This window comes from Thunnus albacares, chromosome 8, assembly GCF_914725855.1.
Source record: "Thunnus albacares chromosome 8, fThuAlb1.1, whole genome shotgun sequence".
Taxonomy (NCBI): Eukaryota; Metazoa; Chordata; class Actinopteri; order Scombriformes; family Scombridae; genus Thunnus; species Thunnus albacares.
The window spans coordinates 9,908,260-9,926,116 of NC_058113.1; the positions used below are offsets into that span (position 1 = coordinate 9,908,260).

At 40.2% G+C, this 17,857-nt stretch overlaps 1 protein-coding gene across 3 annotated transcripts in view; it reads left to right on the plus strand.

The window, feature by feature from the left end:
• LOC122986746 (zinc fingers and homeoboxes protein 2-like) overlaps positions 1-17,272 on the plus strand; it is a 29,120-nt gene extending 11,848 nt beyond the window's left edge. For 2 of the 3 annotated variants that reach the window (XM_044358080.1, XM_044358079.1), the window contains 12 exons: positions 4,040-4,582; positions 5,030-5,749; positions 6,581-6,793; positions 7,446-7,709; positions 7,974-8,189; positions 8,390-8,474; positions 8,739-8,924; positions 9,883-10,289; positions 11,447-11,699; positions 11,844-12,003; positions 12,430-12,549; positions 15,642-17,272. In XM_044358080.1, the coding sequence (XP_044214015.1) occupies positions 4,484-4,582; positions 5,030-5,749; positions 6,581-6,793; positions 7,446-7,709; positions 7,974-8,189; positions 8,390-8,474; positions 8,739-8,924; positions 9,883-10,289; positions 11,447-11,699; positions 11,844-12,003; positions 12,430-12,547 (2,721 nt within the window). In that variant the 5' untranslated portion in view covers positions 4,040-4,483 and the 3' untranslated portion in view covers positions 12,548-12,549; positions 15,642-17,272. Of the gene's footprint in view, positions 1-4,039; positions 4,583-5,029; positions 5,750-6,580; positions 6,794-7,445; positions 7,710-7,973; positions 8,190-8,389; positions 8,475-8,738; positions 8,925-9,882; positions 10,290-11,446; positions 11,700-11,843; positions 12,004-12,429; positions 12,554-15,641 lie in introns of all 3 variants that reach the window. The other variant, XM_044358081.1, reaches the window with a different exon arrangement.
• Positions 17,273-17,857: the final 585 nt, after the last annotated feature.

Sequence of the window (17,857 nt, forward strand, 5' to 3'; positions counted from 1 at the left end):
ATAAATAACTATAATTAAAAAAATACACCTATAATGATATATCTGGGATAAGCCGGTATCAGCTGATAACATCAGCCGAGCAAGATATCAGTCAGGCTGTAATGCAAACCAGTGTCTGATGTCCTCCTTGTCCAGAGTTGACAACACCGACTTTATTAAGTTCTGTAGCGGTTGTGTTTACAGCTTACTAATATGGATGTTGCATAAATGGAATTGCTCATCCGCTCTCTGCTCAGCTTGTGTGGGTTCAACACACCAGTGGGAGGTAAAGAGTTCATCTACAGCTTAGCGCTGTCTCTCCGTTTCTGTTCTGCCGCTATCACTCATCAGCACATCTAAAAAGTGTTGAGGCTGTGTCAGCAGTGAGGGAGCAGAAGTTCAGCAGGTCACATAAAGTGGCACTTCAGATGCAGCTGGCAGATGCATCTATCAATCCCTTCTCACCAGATGTTGGCTACATTGCCGGATTTGGGGCAATGGCAGACTCTGAGAGACAGAGTGATAGCGAATGGAAGAGCAAGTGTGCGCACCGGTATGCTGCACAACGCCACCGTGCTTTACACGGTCGTGTTTACATCACGTGTGTGGGTTAGTAGGATAATGAGATAGCTTCACACCTCCTTGTAACCTCTCCCGCTAGCAGAGACATCTTTTCTACATTCTGTCCATGACTAACTAATTATTCTGAGTGGAGTCTTTTCTTCTCCTCATGACTGTTCCTTGACCTTCCCCGTCAACACTCAGTGAGTGAAGCTGAGTATGTACCACTCTGTGCATCCTGCAGGAATGAGATTTTTCAGGCTTTCAAGACACACACCCTGTCAGTAATTTTTGCAAGATTCCCATTTACCAGAGGATTTCATTTTTTTTTTCTGTCTTATCTTGCCGTCCTCTTCACACCAAATACAGTCCCACATGCAGTCGGGTCATCACTGTACAGTCTCTATCAGTAATACGGATGTAGCAGCTACTTGATTACAGCTCTACATCCACAGTTGCTATAGCGACACCATGGTAATGAGTCTGCATTCTAATGATGCCTCAGTGGGTTGTTTGAGGAGTTGAGATATCTCGGGACAATAAGAAGACTAACAAATGACAGCCTTCAAGCCTTGATTTGATTCATGTGTCGCTGCTGGAGAGGTCCAGATTAAATATGTGACACTGATTGCAGAGTATAGTCCAAACCTGCTGAGCCGAGGTCTTACTCCTCGCATACTAACTGCTGTCCCACCCTTTTGCACTGTAACTTGGTTTAAAATATGAGTTTGATCAGACTGTTAAATAGCGTTGGTGTTTGGTGGGGTTAAACCAATTTCTTCTGTCAATATTTACTCATAAGCATAACATATTTAAGTAGCGTTGTATAGAGGAGATTTTAAATTGGAAGGACTTTCCCTTGCCCTCTTTGCTGACTTGGTTTTATGGAACCTCATTATGTCCTGATAAAAGAGCACCATCGCCGCATCGACTTATTTGATTTTTTACTCATGTGAATATGAGTATGAAGCTTCAGCATGAGTCCAGAATATCAATCGACTGTTTTCAGTCAGATAAGCTTCTCTCTCTCTCTCTCTCTCTCTCTTGCTCTCTCTCTCTCTCTCTCTCTCTCTCTCTCTCTCCCTCTCTCCCTCTCTCTCCTCTCATTATAATATTACCCTGGGAAAGTTTCCATTGCTCACTCTCCCTCAGTTTTTCATAACTGCTTTTTCTCGACGGCGGTGTCATCTCACTAAACCCCAAATAAAGCTGCTCTCTGCTTTCAAGATGCTCATCTAACGCTGCTTTGTCTGTGGTTTCTCACTCTGTTCACGCTCTGCAGCATGATCTGATTTATGAAAATAGTCAATATTTCTCAGAACAACTTGTTTTTCTGACAGCTGCAGACCTGTATGCATACTGTGTGTGTTTTTGTAAATGCGTGTAGTGTTAGTCGGCATGATAACATACACACTCAATGTGTCACTCAAACATTTTTCAGTGTTGGGAGGTTCGTAGCAAATATCAGCTTAAAGGGGCACACCACCAATTTTACAGCAGACATTCAGTTTACACGATAAGTCCGACTCAGCCTGCACAGTTATGTACCGTCTTCTGTGACTCTGGAGGGAGAGCATTTAGAGCATTTTGTAGGCAGTTGAGGTCAAATTAAATGTGCTATTGAGTTGCATTATGGGTATTGTAGTATGTAGTGTGTTTTTTTTATAGCTTGACTCATACTTCTTTAAAATTTGTTTTGGGGGAATGTTATGCCTTCATTATAGAGCCGACGGAAGACACGTGACAGGAAATGATGGGGAGAAAAAAAGAGAGAGATGGATGGAGAATGACCTAAAACAAACATAAGCCCAAATTTGGGGGTTTTATGCCTCTGTGCCGATGACAGTTGTGGCCAGAGGCCTTGTGTTTTCGAGTTGTCCGTCTGTCCGTCCCGTTCTCATGAATGCGATATCTCAGGAACACCTTGAGGGAATTTCTTTAAATTTGGCACAAACGTCCCCTTGGACTCAAGCATGAACTGATTTAGATTCTGGTGGTCAAAGGTCAAAGGTCAAGGTCACTGTGACTTCACAAAGCAAGTTTTTCTCAAGAATTCATGTGTTAATTATGACAAAGTATCACACAAATGTCTAATAGGATAAAATGAAGTGTTGACATTTTATATCCAAAACGACAAAGGTCAACTTCACTGTGATATCATAATGTTGCAATAATGCAAAAACACTTTTTTGGCCATTATCCAACGCTATAACTCAGGAACAGAAGGGGAGATTGTGACCATATTTTACATTTGTTCAGATACTGAATTGGTGACACTAATCTTGGATTCCCATCTTGAAACTGTGGTGACTGTTTAGATCTTCTGTGCTGCCGGGTTGAAGATGTGTGTGAAGCATCCACGTTATAGAATTTGTAGCTTCCATGCAGAAGCTACAATATCTATAAAAGTTACAATATCCATATCTGAAGCATCTTCTACTGTTATGGCTACAACTTTGTGTTCTGTCAAAATCAGCTTTATTGGCAGAACATGTAAACACATACAAGGAAAATACATCTAACACCTTTTATTACATTCCTTCAGTCTTCACTACAAATATTATATGAGTCTGGACAGACATGGATGTAAACTGTAACTTGACTGGTTGGCGGAGGCATACAACTATGAGGCGATATTTCTAGTTTTAGACTCATCACAGTGCTAAAAGCTTTCTGCTGGTTTGCCAGCAAGTCCATCTATCCACACGCTGCTCCTTCCTTCCACCAGCATGAAACAGAAAAACTCGTAAGGCTTTTTCAGTCCTCCAGTGTCTGATGATTTCATTGTCTAACCCACTGCTATTAGCTTCTAGTTCTTTGTAAGATTCTTGGCTACAAAACATTTTTGTTCAAGCCTATGCTGCACTTTCTTCTCAGCAGCAGTGTTGTGAGTCAGTTGACCACATGTAGACTGTCTGCTATGCTGCACTGTTTGTTTGTTTGTCAGCCTTCTTTGACCTTTTTTCATCACTGAGACATTTTTGCCCGCTGGCAGCAGTTGGCTCTACCTTTTTTTTGTGTTGTGGCTCTCTGCAGATACAATGGGACACCGCTGAGCTTAAATAAACCATCAGGTTGTAGTTCTTCACACACTCAAACCAGCCTGTTTTGTACCTGCAGTATTAACTATTCAAAGGCACTTGAAAGGGGTATCTATTTTTCTTTACCAATGTTTAGATTTTTTGCTAGTTCTGGATTTATTTGGTGAAATTAATCAAAGATTATTGTTTTTACATGGATTTTTGGACAATAATTACATACATGGTACAAAATATTGAGTCCATCTGTATTCCTTTGATTTATATTGAGTGACCACGTAAATCCATGTAAGAGCTGTGACCCCTTGCTGGTTTTACTGATTAATTCCACTTCAATCTTTAATGGGAGAAGTAGAAGTCATTAAGGTGAAGGAGCAGAAATTTTAAACAAAATGAAAATAAGAATTATTTTCTGATATTTATAAAAAAAATCTTTTTTACTCCTCCTTTCTCCCTTCTAGGTAGTGTCCTGTCATGCATTTCCAGGAGGTCAGCCAGCACTGGAGCTGACACTGTCAGCGAGCCCAGCCTGCATTATACTACAACAGCCCCATCTCTACTAGACCTTCACCTCGCATTGCCCTGTTCTCTCTCCAGCCACTAATCCTGCCCACAGGGGAGGACTTTTCCTCTGACTCCTTGGCTGCTCAGCCCCATCCCAGGAACTGTCCTGTGCTTGCTACCTCTCCTGTTTATAAAAGACAGTCCAGGCTTGTGTCCCAGTACAAGCCAGTGCCCCTGGCTAATCTTTGGCACCTTAGACTGTACTTTTCACCCACTACTCTGACAGTATTCCTGCATCCTGGGCTCATCAGCCATAGTCTCCTTCACAACATCCCTGGCCGAACAAAAGCACCAAGTGAGGACAGCTGTCCACCGGGACAAACCCATTATCCACCATCATCATGTCCAGTCGGCGGAAGGCTTCCATTCCCTGTATGATCCGACCGGAGCAGACCATGGTTGAGCTGGATGATGAGGCCGAGGAATCGCACAACATGGAGGTACACTTTCATTATGTTTGGGACATTAGAGTTAAATGAATGAGATGGAATACTTAAATTCTAATATTTATTTCTTTTATGGCTTGTTTTCATTTTTTTATATAAATATATATTCTACTTTTTATATATGACAGAATTAATGAATCAATATTTGAACAATTTGTGGAAAGGTGGATTTTTAATGACCAAAATCATGTAAAAAAAGTTTCTACCTTGTGATTGTAAGCAATTTTTGTGTGTTATGCCACACCGTTTCATTTATCTTCATCCTTTTCTTGTCCTAGGTAAATTAATTGTTGTTGATTTCAGTTTTCCATGGATTCTATGGAATCTCATATGTATTTAATTCATAAAAATAGGGGAATGATACAACTCGGATATCAATGTGTGAATAATGCTTCCAGATGTGTCCTTTTTAATCTGAAAACTGCCGTCTTCCTTTGCCAGACAACAACAGAGAACCATACTGAGGAGGGTGCTATGGAGACAGATCTCTCAACAGAGGCAGAACCATCTGTGGACCTGGACCTGACAGGAAAGGCCTCTGACCCCCCTGCAGCTCCAGACAACCCAGTGACTGAGCCACCAGACATTTCCAAGCCTCAGCGGAGGCAGCAGGGGGGCTACGAGTGCAAGTACTGCCCCTTCTCCACACAGAACCTGAACACTTTCAAAGAACACGTAGACGCCAACCACCCTAACGTCATCCTCAACCCCCTGTACCTGTGTGCTGTCTGTAACTTCAACACAAAGAAGTTCGACACTCTGACAGAACACAACGAGAGGTGTCACCCGGGGGAGAGCAACTTTAAATTCAAACGCATCAAAATGAACAATCAGACAATCTTGGAACAGACGATAGAGGGGTGCAGTAACAATGCAGTCATTTACAACACTTCCAGCAACATTTCTGGCAAAGGAGAGGAACTGGGCACTCTGCCACTCAGCAAACCCACCACAGTCAAGATCGGTAAACCAAAAATAATGTCATCGGATAATAAACGGACAGAGTCTCAGTTGGGTAAACTGACCACTGATCTGGCCAAGAAACCAATCACAGCGGTCAATGTGAACGGGACGGTCATCATCCCGGAGTCCACTCTGCTCAAAGCAGACAGCCTTTCTCACATCATGCCTTCACTACAGCGGCCTCTAAACTACACCCAGGTGGGACACAATGGAGGCATTCTTCTTTCATCTATTCCTGTGCAGATAAAGGAATCATTTTGTGAAATGTGCTTGTTCGTGTTCTTGCCAAGAGAAGATCAATACCACTCTCCAAATATGAGGCTTGAGCTAGCAGGCAGTTAGCTTAGCTTAGCATAAAGGCTGGAACCAGGGGAACGTCTAGCTTGGCTCTGTCCAAAGGTAAAAAAAAAAAAAGATACCCCTACCATTTTTTTGTACAGATTAAACAAACAAGACATTGCATATTAATTAGTGAGCTTTAGATGTGCTAGTAGTAGTAGTAGATTTGTTACCTTTGGACAAAGCCAGGCCAGCCTTCTCCCTCTGCTCCTAATCCTTATGCTAGGCTAAGCTAAGCTAAGCTAGCCGTCTCCTGGCTCTAGCTACATATTTAACGGACAGAAACAAGAGTGGTATAAAAATAAAGCAAATAAGTGTCTTTCCCAAAGTGTCAAACTATTCCTTTACATTATTGCACTCTATTGAGAGTCAGATTTTAAAAGTGGAAAATTTAGTATTTTCTAAAATTAGCATATATGTATTGTAGGAAATGCATAATTGGAAGATAATTATATAGTTATTTTCAATAAATGTCTTTTGGAAATTACAAACCTATTTAAAAAAAAAAAAAAAAAGAACTACCTTTTTATTTTATTTTATTTATTTATTTGTTTTTTAATATGTACCATGTGAGACATAATGCATTCCTGTGAACACAGTAACTCAAAACAGTGCCTGTAGAAGTCATTAATCTTCTCTGGGACACAAAAAAACACCATTCATTTGCCATTGCTGACTTTCTTATTCCAGGTGCCGAAGATTGCAGTGCCCCTCAACACAACCAAATACAATCCTTCGCTGGACGACAACCTGACACTCATCTCTTCCTTCAACAAGTTCCCCTACCCAACACAGGCTGAGCTCTCCTGGCTCACTGCTGTCTCAAAACATCCAGAGGAGCAAATCAAAGTTTGGTTCACCACACAGAGGCTCAAACAGGGTATTAGCTGGTCACCTGAGGAGGTAGGAACTGTAGTAATAATAATGTTTTTTTTTTCCTATGTGTTGTTTGGTGTATTTTTTCAGATCTTTTTCTGTCATTCAGTTGCTCAAACAGAGCATCAGCAGGTTTCCAAACAAGTAAGAAATGATAATGGTGATAGAAACTGTGCGTCTAGCACCTTTTTATGTTTGAAATGCTCTTCATTCAGAATCCAGACACTGAGAATTATTATCCTGAGCTGCATATTAGGTTGGTGAGGAAATGTGCCATACTACATCACTCTAAAGCAACTTATTGCTCAAAGCAGAAGTAGATGAATTGTTTTGTAATAACCACCAATCAGGGAGTAAGCTTTTGTTTGATTACTGATCAAATTATAGATCATTTTCACTTTTCATGTCACTTAACAAAAACAAACAACAGACCTGCAATATATAATGAAATAAATATGAGATTACAGTGTAAGATATGATTTATACCATGTTGTCCATTTGTAAACATGCAACCTTTTGATTATCAAATGTGACTGAAAATTGTCAGAATGTCATGAAGCAACAATGCAAAACAATCATCAGGATCATAGTATCATTTTATCCAGAATTGTGCAGCTTAGCAGTCATACACACACATTTTAAACATGCAAGTATAATGAATACTTTTCTCCCATAACAGGTGGAAGAAGCCAGGAAGAAAATGTTCAACGGTACAATCTCCTCTGTGCCTCAGACCTTCACCGTCGTAACTCCTCAGCTCAACTCCCAATCATCCACCAACCCGTCTGCTCCCAATACAGCCTCCAAACACATGCAGTCTGCAGCCTCTGTCCTCCAGTCCCTCCCCTGTCAGCTCCTGGGACAGACCAGCCTGGTGTTGACTCCTGTAGCTAACGGCTCCACTGTCACATGTGCGCCGCTGGCACTCACCGTGGCTAACCAGGTACAAAACCCTGATTCTTGTAGACAACAGAACAAAAAACAACCATTTGGGCATTTATCCAACTGTGGGCCAAGATTAGTTAGTTAGAATCTACAGCCCATCTAGATTAATCTGACCTGGTAAAGAGTCTGAACACAACTCTGTTCTCCTGCAGTAAACGTTCATGTAAACTGAATAGAACATGGAGTTACTTGCTTTAACTTAATAGACCTATAACTTACAAAACTCCATCATCAACTCTCCACAAATTTCTGTTTACCACAGGTGGCGCAGTCGCTCAAAAGACCCCTGGCGTCTCCTGTGATCGCCACAGAGAGCAAGCGACCATCCATCATTCAAACTGTCTCTGCGCCCATGCCCACATCCAAGCTGGCGTCACCTAAAGTGCTGAGTTTCACAGTTGACCCCAATAAAACAGCTGAGCAGCTATCGGTGCTGAGATCCAGCTACACACAGTGTCCTTTCCCCGAGGAAGATGAGGTAAGAATAAGTGAGTGAAATGATATTTTTTTGTGCCTTGCCATATAAGTCCAACATAGAAGGTTTCTAGGCAGTGTTATTTTTGTGTCAGCTTTTATGTTTTAATTTAGTGTTGCTGCCTTTTTTTAAAACGCAAGACTGTCACTGATAAACACCTGTGGTTATTGTTTTATTTTATGTTGCATCTTGTCATGTGATAGATCTACAGGCTGATAGAGACCACGGGGCTGTCCAGAGGAGAGATAAAGAAGTGGTTCAGTGAACAGAGGCTCCTTAATCTCAAAGGTATTTGGTGTGATCAGTGCTACACATCAAAAACGATGAAAAACAAGCTCATTTTAAATCTCTGCAAAATATATCAGAACAAACAAATCATACTGAGAAAGCAAATTGTGCTTAATCATGGTCAGTAGTCGGTTAATAATGATTTTTAAGATCTGTGTTTGTGCTGCTGTGTCATTTTAATAATATCACACACACACACACGTATTGTCTTGGAAAAGCATTCTTGGTCCTTAAAGTCTCCCTCTGCCTCTGTACCTCTTGAAGGTGTTCCTCCACCCCCTGTGCTGGTGAAAGCAGAAGTGACGCCAACACCTAAAGATGGCTCCGTAAAGAAGGCGGTCCCCAGCCAGTTTCCCCTGCTGGAGAGGGTGAAGGGGAAGTCATCGGAACAGCTGAAAGCACTGGAGGAGAGTTTCCAGAGAAGCAGCTCTCCAACTGAGACAGAGCTAGGTACTCTAGATTGTTTTTGCTAGCTTGGATTGTTGTTTACAACACTTGGTAGCAGGAAAGATGGGAGACGGGGAAGTCATTAAAGAAAAGTGATGGCTAGGACTGGGACAGTTTTGAGATATCAGCAGATCAGGATTTAAAAAAAAAAAGATAAATAGTGAATCTTTAAAATATTTCATTGTGCATGCTCTGTGGTTTTTATTTGTGCCAGAGGGGAGTAATAAAATATTAGTCACTTAAACATGTGAAACTACAGCATCAGAAACAATATCCTTTTCAGAAATACTAAACTGGCAAAGTACTGGCATGTATGTATGAATGTAACGTAAATTGCTACTAACTAGAGGAGAAACAATTCATGGGAGTTTATGTACAGGATGTTTATCTGTGCATTCAAACAAATATCTTTTTTACTTAACAGTTTCTTGATGGACTCCTCTCTAGTCCTAAATTCAGATGTTCTATGTGAGGGCATAATATTTGCCTCTGTCAACCGTGTTGCACTCCGGCAGCTCTCCACACATATCTCTTTTTAAGGCAAAGTTTATGTTGTGAAGTTGCTGAGAGATTATTACAGAACTTTCAAACTACTCATCAGAAACTTTGCTTCTTGAAGTAAGACAAATTGGGTAAGACTCAATGGTCGCATTAGCAGTTGGCTGTGTTCTTGCCAAGTCTGAAATGCTCACTTTGTAACTTAGATGTTAAATTACTTTAAGGAAATTCAGTCGTGTTTTTTTTCTATTTATACAAGTTCACAGCATCTGACTTAATTTTCTTTCACCCAAAAGGAGCTGGTCTGTCTCTGGAGGGTGCCTGCATGACAAGAATAGCAGAAATGTTTTTAATGAGCCCATTTGAAGTCCCCTAGAGGGAGACTGAATTCCCAGGCTTCCAAAAAACATCCACTTATAGGTAACACTGTTCATCTGATCCACTGAACTCTGTTCCGCTGCAGACCAGCTGGCCCAGGAGACCAGGCTGTCCAAGACTGAGGTGGACTGCTGGTTTTCAGAGCGCAGAGCACTGAGGGACAACATGGAGAAGGCTTTACTCACCATGGCCTCTAAGAACACCGAGGACAGAGGAGACCGACCGGGAACGTTGCTCAACGGGGCTTCTCATCGCGAGCAGGACGGGAAACCCCTCCGCTCCTCACCTCACCCGCCTGTCCTCTCCTCTTCCTCCTCGTCTTCCTCCCCCCCTGTGCTCGCAGCCTCTTCTCCTCATCCCCCAACCCTTTCCTCCTCTGCATCTCCTCCGATCCTCACCTCGTCGTCCTCCTCTTCTCCCCATCCTCCCATCCTGTCCGCCTCCACCAGCCCGGCTCCCATCACAAGCCGCTCCCTCACCCTGCTCAGAGAGGTAAGGCGAGGTCAACATCACCGCAGATTACATAACAATGTTTTAAAATATACCACAAGGTAGAACTTGAATACTCTTTTAATTGCAAATAGGTTGGTAATGGTATCATGAGATTAATGAGTTGCAACTTTTAAAGAGATTAGTCAATGAGATGGCACCTTTTTAATAGAATGTGAAGTGAGATGTTGTGTGAAATTAAGGGATTCATTGTGAGACAGTATTGTAATGGTGCTTGAAGAAAAGCAGTGTGATTGACATAACATGATAAGACGGGCTGACACCTGAATATCACAAGTGAGATAAGACAGTAGGTGACCACCAGGTCAGATCTGACAAACTAAAGGAAGTAGTTGGATACTTTTCTAGACACAATACTGCTCCAACAGGACTTGAAAGCCTTTAAATGGAACATAATGTGCATTCATGTGATGACTTGAAAAGCCTCAGTAGAGTACTGCAGATGAGTTGTTTCATACTGTGTAACATATTGCACAAGCACATGCTGTCAGTGAATAGTTCCCCCAAAAAAGTCTGCTATATACTTAACCTTTTACTAATCTAATCAATTACTTTTTTAATTAATTAAAAAATGTACGCATGAAGTTTCATATTGTTGATCAATTATAAGTGTGTCTGAAACATAAACTCTATCAAAAGGCTTTGCAAATACATGCCCTTTTATAGAAAATGAGACGCATATGTGGACATTAGTCTGAGAGTTAAATCTTTACCTTGGAAACAATATTTTCCAAAAAAAAACAGTAGAGACTGGAAACATCTTAACTCAAGGTCCACTAATTTGCTTTTTTCAGGAGTTTTTAACTGCATCTGGCATTTTTCCTCACATGTGAGGAAGACCATGAGATGTAGTTGAAATCTCCAAAAAAGGTAGTAGGTGGGCCTCGGGTTCACTTTTGTCAAAATTTGGACATCCAGTACCAGCCCAATTTTGGACACACTGTCCCATTCATTTGAATGAGACAGTGTGTCCAGACTTTTGACTGGTATTGTACTTCTTGATTTTCCCAGATTGTTGATGTTTGCATGTTTGTTTATTCCATAGTCTTAATAAATCACTTTGTTTATATATCAGTTAATTAAATATTCTTTTTATGATGTTAACATTTCGTGTCTGGTCCCATGATCTATCTTGACAGATGTTCTGTCGAACCCAGTGGCCGTCTCCTGAAGAGTACAGCCAGCTGGAAGTCCAAACAAGCCTGGGACGTACTGACATTGTCCGCTGGTTCAAGGACCACCGCTCGGCACTGAGGAATGGTGAAACTCTGGACTGGATGGAAGGTTTCCAAAACCAAAACCTTGTTGAGCAGCAGAAAGCAGGCCAGGAGCAGAACGGGAACAGTTCTGAGAAAATCCAGAGCGTTTCCTTGGAAGCCAAAGCTGTAAACGGTAGATTTTGGAGGAGAAAATTAAATAGTGTTTTTTATATATACCATATGTTTCATATTATATGTTTTATACATATGTTTTATACATCTATCCTTATTTGACCTTGTGCTTTCTCTGTTCTAAATCCCACAAACCTCGGTGTAGTGGAGGAGGCTGGTGAGAACACAGCAGCTGCTACAGAGCACTCAAAACTGTCCGACCAAGACAAAGTCCAGTGGTTGACAGACAGACTAGCTCACAGCGTGACGGACCTGAGCCGTACCAGACCAGACCAGACCAGTTCTAGCACTGCTGACAAAGGGAGGTGGGTGAAAAGAAGGAGAGGAACTGATCTTTTGTCTTATATTTATTTTATGGTGTGATAAATATGTTATACAGACAAAATAAAGGCCAGCTCACTGCCAATTTTTAGATTTTCAAAGGATCATTTGTGAAAGCAGTCTAAAAACACAGCACTGTTTGGACATATCAAGTTTACTTAAAGAAAATGTTCAGGAGGGATTGTGACATGTGACCGAAATAATATCAAATTGATTTGTGGATGCTGAATTACTCCATTGTTTGCACTTGTTGAATGTTGCATCAGATAGATTTTCATGCATGGTTTATGGCATCTTTCACAGAAATATTATTACTGCAAAACATAAAAAAAAATATTTCTTTTGATCTAGTTTCCAGTTCCTAGAAGGAATCTGTTTGTGTTTAAACTTTGTGTCTGTTTGTTTGGCAGGTGGGTAAAGGTAACCGTGGCGGTGGGGGAGGAGAGTGAAGGAGGATTAGAAAGACAGCGGCTGGCAACAGAAACTGATGTTCTGACCTTGGAGCAACCTGGGAGGGTCACTGGTTGATGGTAGGTGAGATCTTTTTTTTTTCTTTTGCCATGTAGGGACAGAGCTCCATAACAAGCTAAATATTACATGTACCTGATATAGTATGACCTTGTGAAGTTTATCTGGCTAGCATGTTAGCAAAGTATAGCTTGTTAACACATCTAGCAGGCACAGAGCAGCATTAGCATCCATTTGGTCAGCTGACAGATGTATTGAGAAACACATTTCAGCTTGATATACTTATCTATGTTCTCTAGATTAGTCACTGACTAACATCTATCTGCATGTCCGGTTGGGTGCAGAGAGAGTAGCATCCAGAGGGTTTATCAGCAGAGCTTTTTTTAATTTTTTTTTTTATCTGAAAACAGCTGCCTGCTGCATCTTGAAACAACACTGAGTGCTGTGAGAGTGAACCAAAACAGTAAAGTTGCAGCCTATAGAACCAAAACAATGAGCTGAATGAGATGCTAAAAAGCTCACTTGAGCCGAGGGGAAGTGCGGAGTCAGGTGATTATTCTCTGATGATTCATGCAGCTGTAAAGGATAAGAGATTTTATTACTTCTGTACTGATCACAAAAGGGTTAACTGTGAGTGAAACCAAGAAGATGAGTTAGACATAGCTGCTGCTGTGCAGGCTCAATGCATGCAGGGAGAGGCTCCAGGTCCCTGTGACCCTAAACAGGAATAACTGGCTATAGAGAATAGATTGATGAATGATGTTCACTGTGGGACTTGGCTTAAATAAATACATGAATAAATGGTGAACTGTTCCTTTAAGATGCCACAGCTGCAGCCTCCATCCACCTAGGAAGTTATTAGTGTGTAATTAGCTCCGATTGGTCCTTCAAACCAATGGCATGCTGGGATGGCAGGATGATATTTGGACCACACCATCATTAGCATCGAAGATGTAGACAGATGCTTGCACACGCACACACACACACACACACACACAGTGTTACTGTCGCAGGAGGCAGAACTAAGTGTATGTAGACAAATTTCACTTGTGTAGCCAATATTGTTTTGTTTTCACTTGATAAGAATCACATTTGCAGTTCATATCTGAGTTTCATATAATAAAAGGGGGAAAGCAGCTGTGTATTTTTTGACAACAACAAAAATAGCGTTAAGATGGATTCCAAATTTTATTTGTTTTGAAATAAACAAGAAAGCTTGATAGTGAATTTAGGTGGGTTGATTTAAAATATAATCTGTAAACAATATTAATAAAATAGTGGCATTCCTTTCCTCTGCTCATATGAGGGAGAACTGTGTTTTTGCTATGAAGACCAAAGAGTTAATTATTTATTTCAGGAGGAAGAAGGAGGATGTCTTCCCAGTGATAATTATGGGTCAGCAGATAGAAATTGTCCAGTCTTATAAATATCTTGGTGTCTACTCGGACACTGAGGTTGTACTCAAGAAGGCTCAGTCAAGACTATTTTTCTTGAGGAAGCTTAGATCCTTTGATATCAGCAAGAAGCTTCTTCATGTTTTTTACCAGAGAATCTTTGATGCTGTGCTCTGCTGGGGAGGCAGCATCACTGTGGATGATAAAAACAGGATCAATAAGATGATCAGAAAGGCCGGCTTAGTGATTAGTCTTACCCCAGACTCACTTGAGGTCACTGGAGAAAAGAGAACAAGGGCCAAACTAAAATCAGTTCTGTACTTTGAACTTTTTATAGTGTTTTTAATGTCAGAAGCTCATTCAGTGAGCGACTAGTGACGCCTCAGTGTCCTACTGAATGACTCAGACAGTCTTTTGTTCCAGCAGCAATTATTTAATGAACACTTTTAGATGTGGTTTAGATCCATAGCACCTTTCAGCTGTCTATCATGTCTAAATGGATTTATGATGTTATTTATTTGTTGTGTAACGTGAATGTATTGTCTATAGTGTTTGTTGTCTGCATGAGTTGATTTGGTGGCAAATGAGTTTCCCCTTTGGGGATTAATAAAGTTGTCTAATCTAATCTAATCTAAATTGTAAAGAAGTACTTATATGTGTACATTGTTTCCCACCTCTGTATGAAAATCAAATGATAAAGGTAATCCTATAGTTCACAGGAAACAGTTAAAAGCAACTTTTAATAGCTCAGAAAATATCCTTTCCACTTCCTATATCAGCAAATTCTTTTCTTTGTTTACTTCAGATAACACACTTAAAGTTGAGAAATCTGGTTAAGACAACTGCTGATTTATACTTGGGAGGAACTTTTACGATACCTTTTTTCAACAACTGTTGGAGAAAGAGCCTGTAAATAACGGACCTTTTTTTTGAACAACATAGCAGTGAGCCAGCGTGCACAATACCAGGAGCCCGAAACTGAAGCAGCTAAATGGAATTCAGACATCATTCATTTTATTATTCACACCTGTGCTACTGTGACTTGTCAAAATCTCTTCTGTGGAAAAGGCCTGTTGTTGTAGATGCTTACTGGTTTGGAATTATGTGAAATATTTTGTTGCCAAACTCGGTCACAGTTACACCAGATAAACTTGATGAGTGAGTTATTCCTGGTACAAGGTCAAATAATAATTTACAATGCTTTACCAAGGCTCAACCTACCCTCTAAAGAGGATACAAATAAAGCATGGGAAGAGAAATAAGTTGTTAATATATTAATTGATAAGTAAAAACTAGCTAGGGATACTTTCATATCTTCTGCTCATGCCAAGTGTAGTCTAATTATTATTGGGAGCTTCTGAGAACATGACAGTTAAATTGGTTTCAACAGAAATCCATCTCTTATGAGATAATCCTTGTTTTAGAGAAGACACTAATTTAAATTTATAGTGAAGCAGTGACTTGCAGAAATGACAAGAACACTACATCTGGAAAAAAGAGAATCACTTTGAATAATAAACTTTAAGAAAATGGAAACAAACCATTTCCTGTCTTGAATTTACTAGTCCTAATACATTCATGAAGTGCTTCATATTTAGTGGGTAGCTCAAGGTGATTGGAGGGTGAGTGTTTTCTTTGTTAAACAGGTTGATCGACATGCTTTACAGTCACAATAAAAACATTTCACTGTCATGTGCTTTGGCATCTTGGTGAGCCCAGGTGTTAATTTGAGTCCCTGTTTGTATCTGATTCTCTTCCAGATGAGATAAATCACTGACTGCTGAGTCACCGACCATCACGTTACAACTCAAGATGACCAAATGTGGAACCAGTGATGTAACTGTCTGCCTGTGATGTCATCGCAAAGCGCCCTTTGGAAGTTCCACTGTTGAAAGCACCGATGTGTGGTGCAGACGCTGACATGAAGAGGAGTGCCAAAGCTGGACTTGATGCATTGTTCTTACTACTACTACACTTTTTTTTTTTCTTTTTTTTAAAGAAACATCCATGTAAATATTTTTCTGTATTGCAAAAAAAGGAAGAAAAAAAAAAAAAAAAAGGTTTGTACAGTTTTACTGGGAGGGCAAGTTTTGTTACATTTTTTAAAAAAAGAGTCTGACTGGTGCCCCGAAACCTGGAATGTTTTCGTTGTTGTTTTAAGATCAAAGTGTATAATAGTCTGTTATTTGCTGAAAATCAGTCCTATTTTTTTGAAAATCATAATTTGTCACTACTCATTGTGAGTAGTATTTGATGGCACTTGCATATATCCGCGTTGTAGTAATAGATATTCTCATGCTAGGCCACTTGATCTCCAGCTTAGCTGTTCAAACTGGTAAGAAACTGTTAATTTTTTTTTTTTTTTTTTTTTTTTTTTTTTGCTGCGTCACTTTGACTCGCCCTCATAAAAACGTGCTGGTGATGGAACAGAAATCACTCACAAGTTGTAGAGGGGCAGTTAGAGGGAATGAATGTGCTGAGAGCGCACGACGGCCAGAGAATGAACACAAGCAGCCACATGCGCAGACCAAGACAAACCGCATTAGGACAAACGAATGAATTAATGCACTGTACGTCCTAACTTCTAGTGTCTTTTCTAATCAGCTGGTGTGCTCTTGCATCAGTACCGGGCGCATGTTCAAGAGGCTCAAACAGTACAGAATGTTCTTTTCTTCTGATATTGAAATGATGAATGGCATAGAGAAGAGAGTGTCTGTTCGATTGCACCACGCTGCCTTTTCAGCTTTCTTTATCTGACATGTCCTGCCTGCCTCAGAACTGGGTCGAGTACAAGCTGATAATGATGATGATGATGATGGTTTCAGCTCATCAGCTCTTTGTTTTAAAAACTTGAAATATTCTTGACTGGACTCGCCAAGAACATTGTGGTGCAAATGTTTTTCACGCATGTTAAAATAACTGAAGCTCCTTCATTTAATTCAGATGGTTCATGAATTCTTAGGTTACAGAGATAAATGATCAAACCTGTGCTGATTTTTTCCGGAAAACGGCAAAAGAATTTGAAATCTTTGGCAAATAATCGTTAACTGCTTGCATGAGCTTCACAATTTCATATTTCTTAAAACAGCAAATTTTCAAGATTTAAAGGGATATCTGTGTTTTATCGGTTAAACTGCAAACCCCTCGCATCCTTTTGTGCAAGCACAGAGTTAAAAGTTTGAAATTGAACTGTCATTTTGAATCGACCTGGTCTGAAGAGCAGGTTTCTGGCTGTTTGCTGGCTGAATGTCTGTTGCTGCTGTTTTAGTTTCATGTTCAGACAAGTATCTGAGATACTGTACATTTGGTTGGCTTGTATGGAATACCGCTTGCATTTTCATTTTCTACTTTTAGGTCTGCTGTAACTCAATAAATACACAACCAAACTGTAGAAGCACGTCTTGTTCCTCCAGTATAAACTGCATGTGTCAAAAATAGAAACATAAAGCTGGATTTGGAGAGGAAGACTGGTTATGATTTCTTATTTACTCAAGTACAAAATGATTTTGTAGAAAATAAGTGAAACAGTGCAGAGACATCACTGCTAGACTGTACACTGGCTTGTCAGGTCACTTTTTTTCTTTTACAACTTTACATTCGGGCCTGTTTGAGGGTTACTTTTCCCCTTCTATGATGTGATGCATTGGAGGACATTTTTTTATTAAACACACTTAAGCAAACCAAAAAATAATCTCACAATTTGTTGGCCAAGACTCTCTAATAGGACTTGATTTTGATGACAGGAAACATGTTAGTGCAACACTTAATACTGTACATTTGGAGATCATTGCACACTTTTTTTTGGTATGTTGCTAATTGCAGGTTAAATGGAAACTCCAGCTGTCTGTATATTAGTATATACCACCATCATCAGTTATTGTATGTTGCAATTTTTCAGTGACAAAACATTAATTTTTAACCTTTCTGAAGCACAAACACTTGTGAATTGGCTTGAAAAAAAAGAATTCAAAAACCG